The sequence below is a fragment of the Equus quagga genome, chromosome 14, assembly GCF_021613505.1.
Source record: "Equus quagga isolate Etosha38 chromosome 14, UCLA_HA_Equagga_1.0, whole genome shotgun sequence".
Classification (NCBI taxonomy): Eukaryota; Metazoa; Chordata; class Mammalia; order Perissodactyla; family Equidae; genus Equus; species Equus quagga.
In genome coordinates this window covers 78441124-78458325 of record NC_060280.1, presented here as the reverse complement: position 1 = coordinate 78458325, position 17202 = coordinate 78441124, and the positions used below count along the sequence as shown (strand labels likewise).

Below are 17202 nucleotides of genomic sequence, written 5' to 3'. Positions count from 1 at the left end.
AGTGGTCAAGTTTGCATGTTCTGCTTCGGCAGCCTGGGGTTCACCAGTTCAGATCCCAGGTGCGGATGTACACACTGCTTGGCAAGCCATGCTGTGCCAGGCGTCCCACATATAAAGTAGAGAAAGATGGGCATGGATGCTGGCTCAGGGCCAGTCTTCCTCAGCAAAAAAAAAGAAAAAAAAAAAGGACGACTGGCAGCACATGTTAGCTCAGGGCTAATCTTCCATAAAAAATAAATAAAATAAATAAGAGCAAGGGCTGGCCCCGTGGCCAAGTGATTGAGTTTGCGCACTCCACTTCAGCAGCCCAGGGTTTCACTGGTTTGCATACTGGGCACAGATGTAGCACCGCTCATCAGGTCATGCTGAGGCGGCATCCCACATAGCACAACCAGAAGGACCTACAACTAGAATATACAACTATGTACTGGGGGGCTTTTGGGAGAAGGAAAAAAAAAAGATTGGCAACAGATGTTAGCGGAGGTGCCAATCTTAAAAAAAAAAAAAAAAAAAAGCAGCAGCAAACCAGATGGTTACAGAACGTGCCCAGCATGGAGTCTGGAATGTGAAAGGCACTCAGAGGGTAATGACATTATCAGGGAGACGACTGAGGATGGATCCTAGTCACGCCCAGGGGGCAGTGCTGCTTATACTCACAGCTCACCTGTCCTAACACAGCATGACAGCCTAGGGAGAAGGGGTCCCTTTCCTTCAACCATGAAAACCATGTTAGCCAAAGCCAAACCCCACTGAGACAGGGCAGCGCCGAGGTTTACCCTGTCCATCCGGTTGCGGTGCCGAATTTCCAGCTGCTCCTTGGCCTTCTGGAAGCGAGCATGCTCATTATCATCAGCAGAGGTCTCGAAATACACATCGACATCATTGGTTGGCAGAGGAGTTGGGGGAACTGAAACAAAGTAACAGAGGGAGTTCTCTTTGGGAGTCAGGCCCAAGTGGAAACCGCACTGTGCTCCAGGAAGAAGACCAAGCTCAGGAGCTGAGAATGGACGAGTTGGTCGCACACCCCCCAAAGCGCAGGGTGCTCCTGCTGCCAAGACTCCCCTGTTAGATTACAGGGGTCCACCTTCCTGACGTGCTATTGACCCACCAGGCGAGCCCATGTCCCCTGGTGTCTGCGGCACCAGCGAGGCGTCTTTACTTAGGACTTCAAGGACAGAAAAGGAAATCACTTCTTCTATACCTTCCCTCAGTTCTTGAAACCTTAAAACCTTAAAACCTAAAACACAGCTACCCTGCTTGCTGTCACTGACAGCATCTGAGCCGAGACAAGGGCTGAGGTCGGACCGGCAGAGGCACTTCCACAAGGTCTGCATTCTGAAAGGAAAGTGGGGCTCTGCTGGCTATTCTGAGGTCAGAACTTACTTTGGGGAGGTGATTCCACTGAATGTTCTGGCACACAGACTGGGCAGGGAAAGTCCAAACCCCTGCAGCCACCACATTTTAGTCTTCCGTCTCCTTGAAGGACTCTTCCACCCCAGATAACAGGGAGAAATGCAGATGCGACGCTGGACAAGGACTTACCGCGGACTGCGAAGACACCCTGGGCTGTTCAATCCCCGACACTCACTGGCCCTAGCAGGCCAACACCCAGAGAACAGACGCATGAGGGCAAACGCTGCTTGCTGCCAGTCAAGCGTAATCAGCTCTTGGTGGCCCCAGGCAGGTGAGTATCTGCACAGTGGAGCGTAGCCTCATTCACGGAAGGACTGAGGTGACAAGTTTAGTCAGCCTCTTAGGAAACACTCATGGAAACTTATTAGCCCAGCGCAGTTGTGACTTCCCAAGCTAGGGAAGAACGACAGGTACCCTGCTTGCACAACTTGCTATCCTGACATACTGTCAGAGCTAAGTGGAGAGCAAATGCCAAAATTCAACCAATTTTAAATTCAGAAACAGATTCATCTAACTTCCAGAATTGCATAACTTTAATACAACCTTCAAACAACCATGTAACTGATGAATCTAACTACAGATTACTCAGCTACTCCAAAGTTCTTCTGTCAGAGCATCTTTTTATTTATTTACCTCCTCTTATTCAGCTTTAAACCTAAAAGCTACAACTATTTTTGCTAAGAATATTTGGCTCCTACACAAGTTTAAATAGGATCTCAACAGCTGATTTCAGCTTAGCTATATAGAATACACGGCTTCACAAGCCATGTTCCCCGTGCCACTCAAAGGTTCAGCTGGGGGAACTTAAGGCACTGAAGTCCATCCGTGCCAACAAGCACGTCGCCATCAGCACTGCGCGCCTGCAGCTTAAAGGCTTATGTGTTGCAGACGGAGTCTATGGTTCATATCACTGAGCTGGATCAAGATAATACAAAACACAAGCTGCCTCCGCCGCTGGGAACAAAAGGGGAACGCAGCAGCAGACCAGGCGGATGGTGCTGAAGACCCGCTGGGCTCCGAGCCAGGACCACGTCCTTCAGACCATGGGAAAATGATCAGCTCACGAAGCCAGCATATTCGTCCACCTCCATCCCTTTTAAGGAGGGGCACAAACTTGACCACTGGAACAGTGATGTTTCCAGGCCGTCAAAGTGCTCCAGGCCACAAGCACGTGAGCAGGCTGCCTCTCCCGGGCAGGTCTCCCCACCGCAAGTCACAGGGATCGACCGTTCTGCAGCCCTCGCACCACCAATGCTCTCAAGAGCTGTCACTCCACGGTCCCACAGCACTACCGGCCTGATCCTTCAGGTCTAGGAGGACGCCTGCATGTTAAGTGAGATCTTTTAACAACCCCTGATTCCTCAAGCTTCAAGCTGAAACAATGTTTTGTTGTCCCTTAGTTTAAGCAGTTTCACAAAGCAGGAAATACCACAAGAATTTCTCTATCTACATCTTTCCTGAATAAAAAAGTTTCTGCCTGTAAAGTTCCCTAAGGACTCATATTTTTTTTCACCTTTCAATCATTTCAAATAAAAACAGCCTTTCCACAGAGCAGCAGCTGGAGTGGAAGCACGAAAAGTACACACTATATCATATTTAGATTTAGAAAATCTTTTGGTGGAGCAAGGAAAGACAGACAAGCAAGTATTTGAATGAAAAAACCATCAGAAGCTTCAGCCAAATATCTTTAGAGCAAGCACCAGGGGCAGGCAGCAAATCCTTCCTCTCGTGACTTACAGAATCAGAACCAAGAAGACTGCCTGGCCTCCGGGTTCTCCAAACACATGGGTTAGTACTACAAGGCAAGCGAAAAAGGCTCTTAAAAAGGCAAAAGGGTAACCACAGAGAAAAGCAAAACTTTTCCTACCAATGTCTAAGTAAACCCAACTCAACTGAACCACAGAATTTCCTTCGTGATCAAAGAATACATAAACTAAAATTCCTTCACTTTCTAAAGTTCTACATGGTCCAGTGTTGTCAGCATATTGGAGAAAAAGAGTTACTACCACTTGGCTGCAGAGCTCTCTCCCTAGAGTGCACCAAGCATGGTATTTCACTGTTCTGGTCTCCCCAAAGTATCCCTATTGCCACTTCTTGGAGAGTGGGCAGCCCTTCAGTCACCATGCATCACAGGGGCCGGTGACGGGGTGGCTCAGAAACAAGAACGAGAGGCAAAGCCCAGAAACGAGCACGTGCAGAACTCAGCCAATCTGCTTACCCACCCTGTGCCTCTCCACCAGAGAGCTGAGGGCGAGGCTGCCTTCCCAGCCAACACAGAAGCCTCTGGGGGCCTCGGACTGCGAGGCAGGAGAGAACAAGCCCCCGGGCTCTCCCGCTGTGCCAGGGAGGGAACACACCACCACCACCACCACCAGACCCACATGAGCACAGACATGGAAACTGAGCTTACAACTGCCAACAGGAAAGCACAGCCTAGATCTAGAAAGCACAAAGATGAGGGAAACGACCGACAGCAAACACCTGAGTTGGCAGGGAGCACCACACAGATGCAGTCACGAGGACGGCCCGGAAAGAGACAGAACGCTGGACAGGACGGTGCTGCTGCACAGAGCCAGCGCGGCGGGACTTACTCATCGTTTTACACACAGCCATACAATAATCCTCAGACTCAAAATTGTTCCTGTTGCCTCCGCAGCCGCCATATATAAAGCGCACGCACTTTCCCTTGGAGAGGTCGAAGTACCAACGAGGCATCACGGCCCGGCAGGGCCCCGTCATCGCCTCCTGGGAGCAGACAGCTGTGTGAAAATGGTCAGAACGTCAGCAGGACAGAGGCAGCAGCTGCAAAGGCTTCACAACACTACACACCAGCAAGGGGTGGGACGGGCGAGGAGGAGGGACCAGGTGACGTACTTAACCTCAGCCAAGGCCAAGACTGGACAGAACCTCAATGCCCTGGTGAACTAACTCACCACTCGAGCCAGCCATTTCTGAGGATGCAGGCGTTTTCCATTCTGATATAATAAAGATGTTTAGGAACTAAAATATTATTTGCACTGCCTTGAGTCTAGACTGATGTACAGACTGACACAGAGGAATGCCTTATCTCGCAGCTCCACGGGCCTCACATTCCTGGCCTGCTAGGTGGACATATTGGCCTGACTTGTCTATCCTGGTGGTGTCAAGGACCAAAGGAGACGACACAGGGGAAAAGGCTGTTTCCATGGTGATAACCACAGAAAACACCAGGTAAGCACCTGGAAAGGACAAGCGCACACTTTTACGTTCTCCAAGATGAATCAAAAACGTCTAGACTCGCTAAGTAACTCCCCTCAGTCGGTCCTAAATAATTCTTCAGATGTCACCTGGCTTCAAATATACAATCAGCAGGAGGCTGTGAGTAAATGGCTCTGAAACTGTTGACTTTTTAAAAAAATTGGCAAGATAAAAAAAACTGCTGGCCCTAATGCCTCACCAGTAGAAAGTCATTAAATTCCACCCTCCCAGTTACAAGTATCTTTCTAGCGGGCAAACAGGGCAGCCTACAGATTGGCATATACTCAGGAAGAGAAGAACCAGGAAGTTATTTCCACCCTAGAAGGTTGGGGCTTTGGAGTACTGAGGAGGGGGGCTCCCCCTGGAGAGAAAACACCCCAGGCTGAATGTCGAGGAACTCTGCCCAACGGTAGATCATGCTGTCTCCCTTGTCTCCAGTTAAGTCCTTACAATGCAAAGGACAGTTCTGCGATTCAGTTTTGCATCTCCTCCCGGACGTGTCAACTGCCAGCCCTGCAGTGGCCTGGGTGCCCACTTCTATGATGGCGCCACCAGCACACTGGAGGGCTGCCTTCACCTTCAGCACACAGAAGCACCACCTCTCCTCTGTGACTTACCTGTGATGAATGCAGCCCAAAATTCTAAGTAAGTGATTACCGTACGGATTTTAACGCCACGGCTCGACGTCGCATTACCTTTAACATCGTGAGTAATTTCCTTTTCTGAAATAGTCCCATCACTGCTGGGTTCAGTTGGGTTCTCCTCGTTGTAGTCATCTCCTTTAAAGGTGTCGTAGTAGTAATCACGATCTTCCACCACTTCCTCCCCTTCTTCCTCATCCTCGTCATCCACATCCACAGCTGCCTCTGTGAAGTCTTCCAAATCTGCTTCGGTAGGAAATTCACTAAAGGTCACAATAAAAAAGGAAGGTTAACACCAATTCCAATACACAAAGCACAACAATGATTCTCTTCCCTATTTTGAAACACAAAAACAGAGACAGGAAATAAGCTCAACTCGCACTGAACTGCACCATTAAAGCCCTCAGCCCAGCTACAGCAGCAAAAGGCAAGAGTTAGCAAGCCGGGGCAGCACTGACCTGCAGCAAGCAGCGTGGCCGGGCGACACAAAGCTGAAAGCCACTGGTCCTCCTGGGGTCAACTACGGCTAGAATGGAATGCAAGCTGGCTCACCTCCAGCGTGACAAGGGCATGCCCACTCTACCCACAAGTAAGGGATGAGCAACCCAAGCCACCAGCAAAACGATTTCACAGGCTCAGGACAAGAGTTTACCTTTTATAAATATCATAGTCTTCCTCTTCATCCTCCCCCTCCTCCTCCTCCTCATCTTCCTCGTCTTCTTTTGACACAGTAGATTCAATGGTCTTTGTCTGAGGGCAGCACACATATTCAGTGCCGTGGAACTGGTCTACCCCACAGGGCAGCAGCATGCCGTAGCTATATAAGGTCATTCCCTGAGTCAGACAGGCCTAAAGGAAACGCGTACACCAATATCAGAACACACTCCACAGTAAACCTGGTCAAGTACTCCCAACCCCTAGCTTTATCCAAAAGAAATCCTTATCAAACCACGATGGAATGCTTTCTCTCATGGACTCATAAATTTTGTCAAAAAGCTGTGACGATATTATTTTAACAAGACTTACAGGAATCTAAGCCAAAAATGCTGAAAGCCCAAAGCTGGAAGAGAACTAAGGAAAACAGACTTTCTTCTAGTAATTATCAACAGCAGTTAAAGGTAGTCAACGATCATTTACATTCCTCACTGAAGAGGGTGCCGATGCAGAATGTGACCAAGACAGACAACTGACTGGAGAACCAACTCACCTACAGAAGACACGCCTAAGAAAGGGTTTCTCTCCACTACAAGACTGAAACGGCATCTGATCCACGTTTTCTATACTTGGCTATTTCCACACAGGCTTTGGGCTTTAGCACAGCCTTCCTGGGAGTCCTGCTGACAGCATCCTTGCTTAACAACCTTTTTAATATCCTTAACTTTAGAGGCTGAACTGTCAACACTGTACTTTCCTACAAAATACCTACTGTTCTCCCAAATATTTTTAATTGAGAAGATACAAGTAATCGTAAACTTTCAAGAGGATAAAGGGAAAATACAGAAAACTGATTTAAAATGATGGTAAGCCTTGGAGAAAAATTCTATTTTCTCTTCTAAGAGAAAAAACACTTGACTTTTTGCATGCATGCTTTTACCTCTTTGACTACAGCGTGCCAATGCTGGTGATTCTCACACACCTCCATCCGCTCTTTGTGGAAAAACTGGCACTTTTCTGGAACTAGCAGAACATCACTCACAAATTCACCCACTGGAAAAAAGAGGCTTTGTCAGAAGCAAATCTGATCACGATTCAAGGTAAGAACGATGCTCGCTGCAGATTATTATGACAGTTACACAGTGAGGTGTAGACAGGAGCAGCTCTAATGTACATGAGCTGATGTACATCTCTCATCTTCAAGGGCCAACTGGGCGTTACAGCTGCAGGCGAGCAGCCTCTAGAGCTCGGCACTGTGTTTCAGCCGTGATGCCTGGGACCTTTCCCACTCTTCGCCGACCTCAAGCCCTGACACTGCCACTGCAGGGCTGCAGCAACACAAGACGGAGAACTGGAAGCGGATTCCCCCTCCATGACCTCGAGCACACACAGCTCCCCTCCGTCACCTCTGGTTTCACATGCACAATATTCCTAGCCTCTTCCTTCCCTATTTCTGCCCACATCGGTTCTAACAACAAAATGCTCAGGAAACTAAGACTAGGTGTTCTCCTAACGTACCAATGAATCTTACTTTACCCCTTTGTGTACCTAAAGACATTGAGCTCTAAGACAAACCACCGCTGTCACAACTGATTCAGGTAAGATCCACCAACGGAGGGTTAAGTACAAAGGGGAACAGGTGCCATTGCAATGGGAAACTCTGGAGGATAGTACCTTAACCAGGTGACCATTTAACATCACCAGCAATGGACAAGCTGACATAAGTGATGTCATAAGGAGAACATGTCACCTACATAGTCTTTCTGCCAAAATAATGTCATCTGAATCTAATCATGATAAAACCATAAGACAAGCTCAAATTCAGGGATATTTTGTTAAACAAATAGCCTAGACTCTTAAAAATTACCATTGTCGTAAAAGATTTAAAAAAAAAAAGACTGAGGAACTGTTCTAGATCAAATATAATGTATTATTCTTTTTAAAATGAAGCTATAAAGGACACTTTTTGGACATTTAGGGAAACTGTCCAAAATGTGATTACTGGATCATAGTTATATAGGACAATATCTTCACTCTTAGGAAAAGCTGAAATATTTAGAGGTGAACTATCACGATATCCCAACTTACTTCCAAATGGTTTAACAACAAAAAAAATAGGGAAGACACACACACACATAGTGAGGTGGATAGACGAGGCAAAACTGGAGACCCTCGGTAACAGGGACAGAGGCGTTTGCCATGGCATTTGTTTCTCTAGGTCTGAAACTTCAAAAATAAAAAGCTGGGGGCAAAATACACATAGCTGTTTAGAAACAGAATCCTTATCTTGTAGAAATACGTGAAGTATTTATAGAAAAAAAACAGTATCTGGGATTTGTTTCCAAATAATCAGGGGTAGATGGGAGTGGGGCTACATGATCAGGTTGGGTAGATGACACAGAGTGGCTCATGAATTGATGATCATTATATAGCTGGGCAATGGTACGTGAGGGCTAATGGTATTATTTTCTCTGTGTTTGGATACGTGTGTAACTTCCATAATAAAAAGCTACAAACTGGGGGCCAGCCCCGTGGCTGAGTGGTTGGGTTTGCTTGCTCTGCTTTGGCAGCCCAGGGTTTCACAGGTTCGGATCCTCGGCGCAGACAAGGCACCACTCGTCAGGCCACGCTGAGGTGGCATCCCACATGCCACAGCCGGAAGGGCCCATAACTAGAAGTGTACAACTATGTACCAGGGAGCTTTTGGGGAGAAAAGGGAAAAATAAAATCTTCAAAAAAAAAAAAAAAGAAAAGCTAAAGATGTATATATATATATCACTGGATTATTACCCAGAGATTCTGATTTGGTAGGTCCAAGGAGGAACTCAGTAATTTGCATTAAACAAGCATCCCAAGTGATTCTTATGCATCACCAATGCCCTCCATAGATGGTCTAAGTGGGCAGAAACCAACAGAGGGAGAGATGTGTGGTTAGCTCAGGGACAGAAGCAGTAAGCAGGGGCAGGGGAAAGGAAGCAGGCAGGCTCACCTCCCAGGTTAAAAAAAAAAAAGAGTACAAATAAGAAAGGAATCTGGCCTGAGAAAGGTCTTAGGGCTTTGAACCAGTGGTCAGTCCACACGGACCCACTCCCCAGCTTCATCGTCATGGCCTGGTCCTTCAGGACCCCTCGGCCTCAGACTCAGTCCCCGGGCACGGAGCATTCAGTCCTTCTACCACCCCAGTGGCAGGCGAAGGGGAGTCCCTGATCTACTGCAAGGGGGGAAGACGTGCTCCTGACTCTACGAGCTGGGGCAGTCAGCACAGCCTCCCCACATCAGAACAGGATTTTGTTAATATCAAAAAAAAAAAAAAAAACCCAGAACTAATCTAAATGTCCGTCATTAAGAAATTAGTTAAATAATAGTACCTGTTATGATGGAATACTATAGGGTCATAAGAAATATGGTTTATGTCTATATTTAACATGGAAAAGTTTCCATGATGGTTTAATAATTTTAAAAATCACTAAACAACTAAACGAAAGCAATAAACACACCCCATCCTCCCCCAATCCCAGCGTCAGTTCTCATCATCCCACTTTTTGCTTTTGCTACAATTATTTATCAGAAGCTTCTAGGAAAAAAACTGACTTAGGCAGACCAGTATTACTGTTTTATAGAAGAATACTGAAAATGGTTTAGCCTCACTTTAAAAATTTATCCCATTGTAACAATCTTCACTTTAATCAGTTGGAGTACAACAGGCAACGGCCACAATTTCCTAAGTCACTGGACAAACAGAAAGCTGTACTGTTGCTGCTATTCAATTTAATACGCTGATAATGAATATGGCAATGCAGCAAAATCCAACCTACAGGATTTCATCTAACCGCATTTATGATTGATCTCCAGCCTCTACCCATTCACTGTGATTCTCTTCTTCTTTCATACCACCTCCCCACAGCGGGGCCATGACAGTCATCAGGTTTTAGAGCTTTTTCAGAGTTGCTGAAATTCCTTTCAACATAACAAGGGCTGTTCATCCACTTGGGGAAGCCCCCAATACCAACACTCACATGTATAAATAAACCTGCACAAGTACTCTCCAGCTACAAACGGGAAGACCATGTCATTTATGGGACTCTTGGAAGCTGTAACCAGGTGGGAGAAAGCCTTCTGTAACAAGATTAAACCAAGAGAGTCAATGGAAGTTGTTGTGAGTCTGGTAGCCGTTCCTAGAAGATGTCTTTGAGGTAAATATGGCTCTGAGAAGTTAAAGACCCAGAATAATTCTCATGAGCAGAAACACACCGTGCACAAGGGTCCACACTGGGAACGTGGTGAACTGTTGATGGGCTGTCATGAACTCAAAGATAGAAGGCAACTTGCAAATGTACACCTACAATGGACGAGTGAGCTGCTCCAAGACACCAACCTGCAGCTGCTGAAGACTGCACCTCAACACTTCTGAGAACGAGAACCTTCTCTGGTAGCCTTCACATCACAGTAACACTCCCTGCCCAAACCTCCTTCCAAAAATAACGTAGACCAAAAACAGTCATGGGCTTACGGAGCTCTCTGCTTTTGGCGCAGGAATCAGTCTGCATGTAAACATCAGGGATGACTAACTCCTGTCCCTCAAATACCAGCGGTTTTGCTTCTTCTTCACCACTCTGTCCTACTCAAATCACTCTGTTTATTTATTTATGAAATTTATTTAAGCAATTAGTAACAACGTAAGATATGGGTTCCTTTCGGGGAGGGGGAAGATTGAACTGTAACTTCTCACCAACTATACTAACATCAGTTTAACAGTCATACCGATGGGTAGTTAAGCACGTTCTCAAAAGAGGGCAGAGCTGAGCGAGGTCAACACAGATGTCTACAGACAGTGCGACTCCAGCCTTGATGCAAACACTGCCAGCAACCTACATTCATTCTCAAACTGCTTGCACGTGTGCTAATCAAGACATATCCTTCCCCTCAACCTAGCAAAACTACAAAACTAGTGCCCCCGGGACATCCAGACTCATGAGTAGAGGCACCCAACCAATACAGACAGGTCCTGTTTCCCCCAGGTCCCATCTCCTCACCCTTCTGGCCTGCCTGCCTGCCTATGTGTTGTATTTGCTAAGCAGCAGTATCTGCATTCATTCATGATCCTTAAAGAAGATATCTTAATAGGGTTTATCTCATACCTTAAAGAGGGTTCCAGAGCTGAAGCTAACCATACACTACCATCTCTTACTCCAACACGTGGGATGCATCTTCACATGTATAAAGGACTTACTGTAGATACTTCTAGTGGATAAAATGTGTAGAGGACTCTCACTCTTTATTGTATTAATTTTTAGTACAGTTTGTATGTTAAAAGAATTGCAGACAGGGCTGGCCCGGTGGCATAGTGGTTAAGTCTGCGTGCTCTGCTCTGGTGGCCCGGGGTTTGCTAGTTTGTGTCCCAGGCACAGACCTGCACACGGCTCATCAAGCCATACTGTGGGAGCATCCTACATAGAAAATAGAGGAAGATTGGCACAGATATTAGCTCAGGGCCAATCTTCTGACCAAAAAAAAAAAAAATAGAATTGTGTATGGTTTAATAACTCAGTGAATATACAATAACCATTAAACTGTTTACTTTAAAATAGCTGAAATACATTGTAGTATGTGAATTATTTCTCAAAAGATCTGCTTTTAGGGGGCTGGCCCCGTGGCCGAGTGGTTAAGTTCACACACTCCGCCTCGGCGGCCTGGGGTTTCACGGGTCCGGATCCTGGGCAAAGACATGGCACCGCTCATCAAGCTATGCTGGGGCAGCATCCCATATGCCACAACTAGAAGGATCCACAACTAAAAATACACAACTATGGGGCCAGCCCGGTGGTTAAGTTCGTACGTTCCACATCTCGGTGGCCCGGGGTTTGCCAGTTCAGATCCCGGGTGTGGACATGGCACTGCTTGGCACGCCATGCTGTGGTAGGCGTCCCACATATAAAGCAGAGGAAGATGGGCACGATGCTAGCTCAGGGCCAGGCTTCCTCAGCAAAAAGAGGAGGATTGGCAGCAGATGTTAGCTCAGGGCTAATCTTCCTCAAAAAACAAAAAAACCCCACACAACTACGTACTGGGGGGCTTTGGGGAGAAAAAGGAAAATAAAAAAAAAAATCTGCTTATAAGAAGCACAGAGAGGAGCCGGGCCCAGTGACTTAGTGGTTAAGTTCACGTGCTCCGCTTCGGCAGCCTGGGCCTCAGAGGTTCAGATCCTGGGCACGAATCTACACACTGCTCATTAAGCCATGCTGTGGCAGGCATCCCACTTACAAAATGGAAGACGACTGGAACAGATGTTAGCTCAGGGCCAATCTTCCTCAAGCAAAAAGAGGAAGATTGGCAACAGACATTAGTTAGCTCAGGGTCAATCTTTCTCACCAAAAAAATAAATTAAAAAAAAAAGCAGAGAGACATTATTTACAGGGGATATTGAACAAATAAGTAAACATACTGAGGATAATGGAATAGGAGGTATCACTATGAGCTCACTGTTTTTAATATACACAAATGTACACAGAAATATAGATTTATGTGTGCACATATATGTATACATACATATATTTCTTAAGCTCTGTCTGCTGAGTGGGCCTAGAAGCAGTAACATCCTACTAGCAGCAAGCACACCAAATGCCCAGATCTTGGTTTCTAAATAATATTCCCCACTAAAGGAAACCAGAGTTTCTTGGAGAAATGGCTGACTCCAAAGGTGGGGGAGGGAAAATACAGGATGAGCCTGAGCATCTTTTTGTGCCAGAAATTAAGGATATTTTCAAAGAATGATGGGGACATGGTTAAAGGACACAGGAACCAACACGAAGGGGTTCCTGTTGGCCAACTTGGGACAATGAGTCCATAATGAAATAAATGAATGAATGCAGACACCATCTTAGCCAGGTGATAAAAGTTATCAATGGAAGAAACTGATGTCATACAACTCCCAACATGATACAGAGAGAACATTTCTGTGATAGTTCCCTCAAAAAGGCATAAACCAAAAGGATCATAAGACAAACCCAAATTACAAGGCATTCTACAAAGTAACTGGCCTATACTCTTTGAAAATACCAAGGTCATGAAAAAGACTATAGAGAGAACTAAATGCAGTATGTGATCTTGAATTAGATCCTGGTGTTATTTAAAGAACAGGTGAAGCTTGAATAGGGTCCGTATTTCCTGATTTTGATGACTGTACATGGGAGAAAGTCCTTTTTTTTTTTTTCTAAGAAAATATACACTGAAGTGAGAGGGGAATAAAAGGAATCATGTCTGCAACTTACACAATTCAATAAACAAAACCCAGTGGTTGGGAGGGTAAATAATACAATTAATTTTACCATATTAATCAAATTTAACAGTTGGAAAATCTGAAAATCTGAGGAAAGGGTATACAGGAGCTCTTTGCACTATTTTGCAACCATTCTATGAACCTGAAATTATTTTTAAACTGTTACAACTTTTAAATTGAGAAGGCAAAGGCAACCCTAAAGACTATCCCCCAAGGCCGTGTAAGGCTTCTCGGGGAAGGTGGTGCATCTGGTGCTCTACATGCCAGGGGAGACACGGAGACATGAAAGCCTCCTTCTTCTTGAACGATGGATGACCAGGAAGAACCGGCAGTCTTTCTTCCCTACTACCTCCCTTAAAACTCCAGTCACCTGGTCCCTCACTAGCTTAGGCTCAGGTAACTGTAATTCATCTAAAAATACCAACGGTAGCTCTACTTCCTGGCTCAGAAGTTGTCCAAATGGATGCTGGTGGAATTAAGTAACACTGAGGACTGTATAACGCTTTTTTCAGCGACCATGATGCAAAGAAGGTATTGAACAGTTTATGGTCAAATTGTCTTTTATGCATTCAATTAATGACAACATCATTTCATTGTTTGGTTCTGTAACACACTGAAAGATTCTACCTACGGCACTTGGAAAATAAAGCAGTAAAATAAAATTTTTGTTGTGTATCAGCTATGGTAGCAGTCTTGTCCCGTAATTATCAAGAAGAATGTATCGCATGTTCTAGGCACTGTCATGGTACTGAGAGGACAAAGAAGACTAAAACAGGGTCCCTGTTTTCCAGGTGTTTATGGTGCAGCTGGAGAAAGATACACAGACAGATCATCAGCGTTCAGTGTGAGAGGTGCAATGGCAACAACGAGGAATATTACAGAAATCTGGATGTCTTGATAGAAAATAAGACCAGGAGGAAAAGCTTCCTTTAAAGAAGGCATCCCCTGAGTTAAGTCTCAAAGGGAGAACTTCCCAAGCAAAGTCAGTTATGTCATTCCCAACCCAGCGAGGCGGGTGGCATGTGGGCAGGAGCCGTGACACGTCAGTGCTGACGAAGGCGAAGCACAGGTCAGGGGGTGCAAGAGAACAGGGAAGGGCTGAGCAAGGGCCACCACATGGAGATTCCAAGCCATGCTAAGGAGCTTAACTCAACATTTTTAGTGAAGACTAAAACTTCGGTGGAGAAGAGCTACTACATAAAGTGTTTTATGCGCAGGACAGACATTTCCATCTTCATCCTAGACTGCTGAGGGCAATAGACCAGACAACAGAACGGAGCAACTCGCACAGATGCTGCTGTCACAGTCCAAGAAGGAAATGATGAAGAGCTGAAGCAGAGCAGTGAAACCAGATGGAGGAGGAGGATGTAAGCCCGATGTTCCCAAACTTTCTCAAGACACAGCACCCTGAGTGTCACAGTAATTTTTTCATAGCACCTCCAGGCCAAAAGAACATGCAGAAGTTCAGAAGTTAGGGCCAACAACTTAATAAGTACTAGTGTCCTAACACCTCAGTGCCTGCTGGGCACTGCACAACTCCTCCAACACTGCAATCACTGAACACCATCATCCTCGTCTCTTCTAATGCAATTCTAATGTGATGCCAGCTTTTATAACACAGGAACCACTAAAATACAGCTCCACAAAGATACGAGGTCAGCAAAGGGAATGAACTGATCTGATGTTGAAACTGACTATCTCCAGCTAGTAGTTCACGGGACAGCTAACAGATGGTGCCCTTGAAAATCAGAAACATCCCACGATGCCCTGCATCTGCGCAGTGCCCTGGGATGCCTCCACGCATGACCTGGGAACCATGGACACGCCATCTTTAAGGGGTGAAGATCAGGCTGGCTTGCAAACTGACCAGATGTGACAAGATGAGGGTCTCCCAGATCTCACGCCTGGAGTCTGGGTGGACGGTGGACCCAGTAAGTGACACAGGAGGGGACCAGGCTGCACAGTCTTTGGGGGAACAATTCAAAGAGGAGAAATGATTGCAAATAAGATCTATCATCTATGAATATTCAAGAATATTCTGGTTTCTTTTAGTTTGAGAATGTTACAGACAATGAATGAAATGTCAAACCCAGAGATTTCTTAGAGTTAAATGGAATGGAAGAACATCCTTAAACCACATCACACAAAATTTTTCAGGGCCAGCCCTGGTGGCCTAATGGTTAAGTGTGGCGTGCTCCACTTTGGTGGCCCAGATTCAGTTCCTGGACACAGACCTACACCACTCGTCTGTCAGTGGCCATGCTGTGGCAGTGGCTCACATACAAAAACAGGAAGATTGGAGCAGATGTCAGCTCAGGGCAAATCTTCCTCAGCAAAAAAATAAATAAATAATTATGTTTCACAAGTCTCACCTTACTGCATGATGCCCAATTCTCGAGTAAATGGTGTTAAGCAGATGCAATATCCCTTCTTCCCTCTACTGAATACTTTTAAAACAAAGTAACTGCTACATATTTTAAATATACTGTTCTTCAGGTGCTGACTCTTCCTGTTATTTTGCTACATGTGAGAATGAGAAAAGCAATTTTAGGAAAGATTTAATGAAGGCAGGGAGAGGAGTAAGTTAATGGCTAAAATTACATACATCTACAGAACTACCCAAGATACCTATGTTAATACTCTACCTTTGTTAATCCTATCACGGATCATCTAAAATCAACTGCTTTGCTCTTTTAAGCTTCTATGACTAAATCTGTTCCTGAACCACCCAGACTACAGATATGTGACCGTAATCTGGATGTGTCAGCAATGAGTGGTTAGGATGAATACATAACTAAATAAGCATTGGAAGCAACAACTCTGTTTCTGGGTAATAAAACGGTAACATGTTATGTGACCACCCAGTTATAGTTTCACTCAAGTCAGCTCTGACGGTTACCACCAGCCACACAGTGTCATGAACACCCTGGCCTGCCCTCAATCTTCAGAATGGCAGGTAGCACAGGGCCTGGGCCTAGTGTCCCTGATTGTCCACAGACAGCCCTGAGTCACTCTTCTCCTGAAAACGCCCACAAGTCCGGTCTAACAATACAGGATGTCAGTACATTGCTAATGTGTGCGGGGTCAAGGAAGGGGGCAGGAGACCGCAGCTTCAGCACCACTCACGACGACGCCTGTAAAACAGTGATTGCAAACTCTGACCGTGAGGTAAGCTGGACTGCTCTGAAGGCAGCCGCTTCCTCAGAGCCAGGGAAAGGCACATCCTCAATAGACAGAAGGCCGGGTGGAGGCAGTGACCATCGAAGACGAGCCTACCACCACCAAGAAAGCAGCAAACATTCAAGAGAGATGGGCCCCAAGGAACACCTGCAGCCCTCAGCTGCTTAAGAGACGGGGACGCTTCACTGCGAACCAAGGGAAAACTAACCCAAAACACGAGGGACCCCACCTCCTGAGAAGCAGCCAAGAACATCCACAGGACACTCACCAAGACACTTGAACGGGATCACAATGTGACTCCTGCACTGCTTTCTGTCCCTCCGGCACCAATTGTCCACACTGACTGGCTGGTTTGCCTCCATCACATTTGTGATCTGGAGCTCGGGGTACATCTGCACAGGAAGAGAAAACGCACACAGTAAACTGACCCTGTCCATAATAAACGGACGCTCGCTGGCAAGTCAGGACGAGTGTCTATTGTGCTCAGCTTCACCATTACCCTAAAGAAACCGAAAATTCCACTTTGCTGCCCCTGGTTCCAACTAAATGCATCAAGTAAAAAGATACTGTAACTATTAGTTTTCCTTTGACAGGTAGATTTCTGACCACATCTAATGCATTCTCTTAATAAAGGAATCTTTATTTAAGGACATAGAAAAGCAGCAAGCTTTCAGCCCAAAACAAATCTATTAGGTATTAAGTCCACTAGTAGGGTGCGTGTAAGCAGCTGAATCCCTGAACTAAAACCTTGAAGAGGTCTGTTAACCAAATTATAGAATAATCCGTGAATCCCGGCCCAAG

General features: G+C 45.8%; 1 protein-coding gene across 4 annotated transcripts in view; it reads right to left on the bottom strand.

Annotated features, from left to right (window-relative positions):
- Positions 1-17202, bottom strand: part of APLP2 (amyloid beta precursor like protein 2) — a 74069-nt gene that overhangs the window by 18017 nt on the left and 38850 nt on the right. For 2 of the 4 annotated variants that reach the window (XM_046684941.1, XM_046684942.1), the window contains exons 3-8: positions 16670-16793; positions 6886-6998; positions 5944-6140; positions 5346-5554; positions 4005-4172; positions 777-907 (exon numbers count right to left, since the gene is read on the bottom strand). In XM_046684941.1, the coding sequence (XP_046540897.1) occupies positions 777-907; positions 4005-4172; positions 5346-5554; positions 5944-6140; positions 6886-6998; positions 16670-16793 (942 nt within the window). The remainder of the gene's footprint in view (positions 1-776; positions 908-4004; positions 4173-5345; positions 5555-5943; positions 6141-6885; positions 6999-16669; positions 16794-17202) is intronic. The other 2 variants (XM_046684943.1, XM_046684944.1) reach the window with 1 other exon arrangement.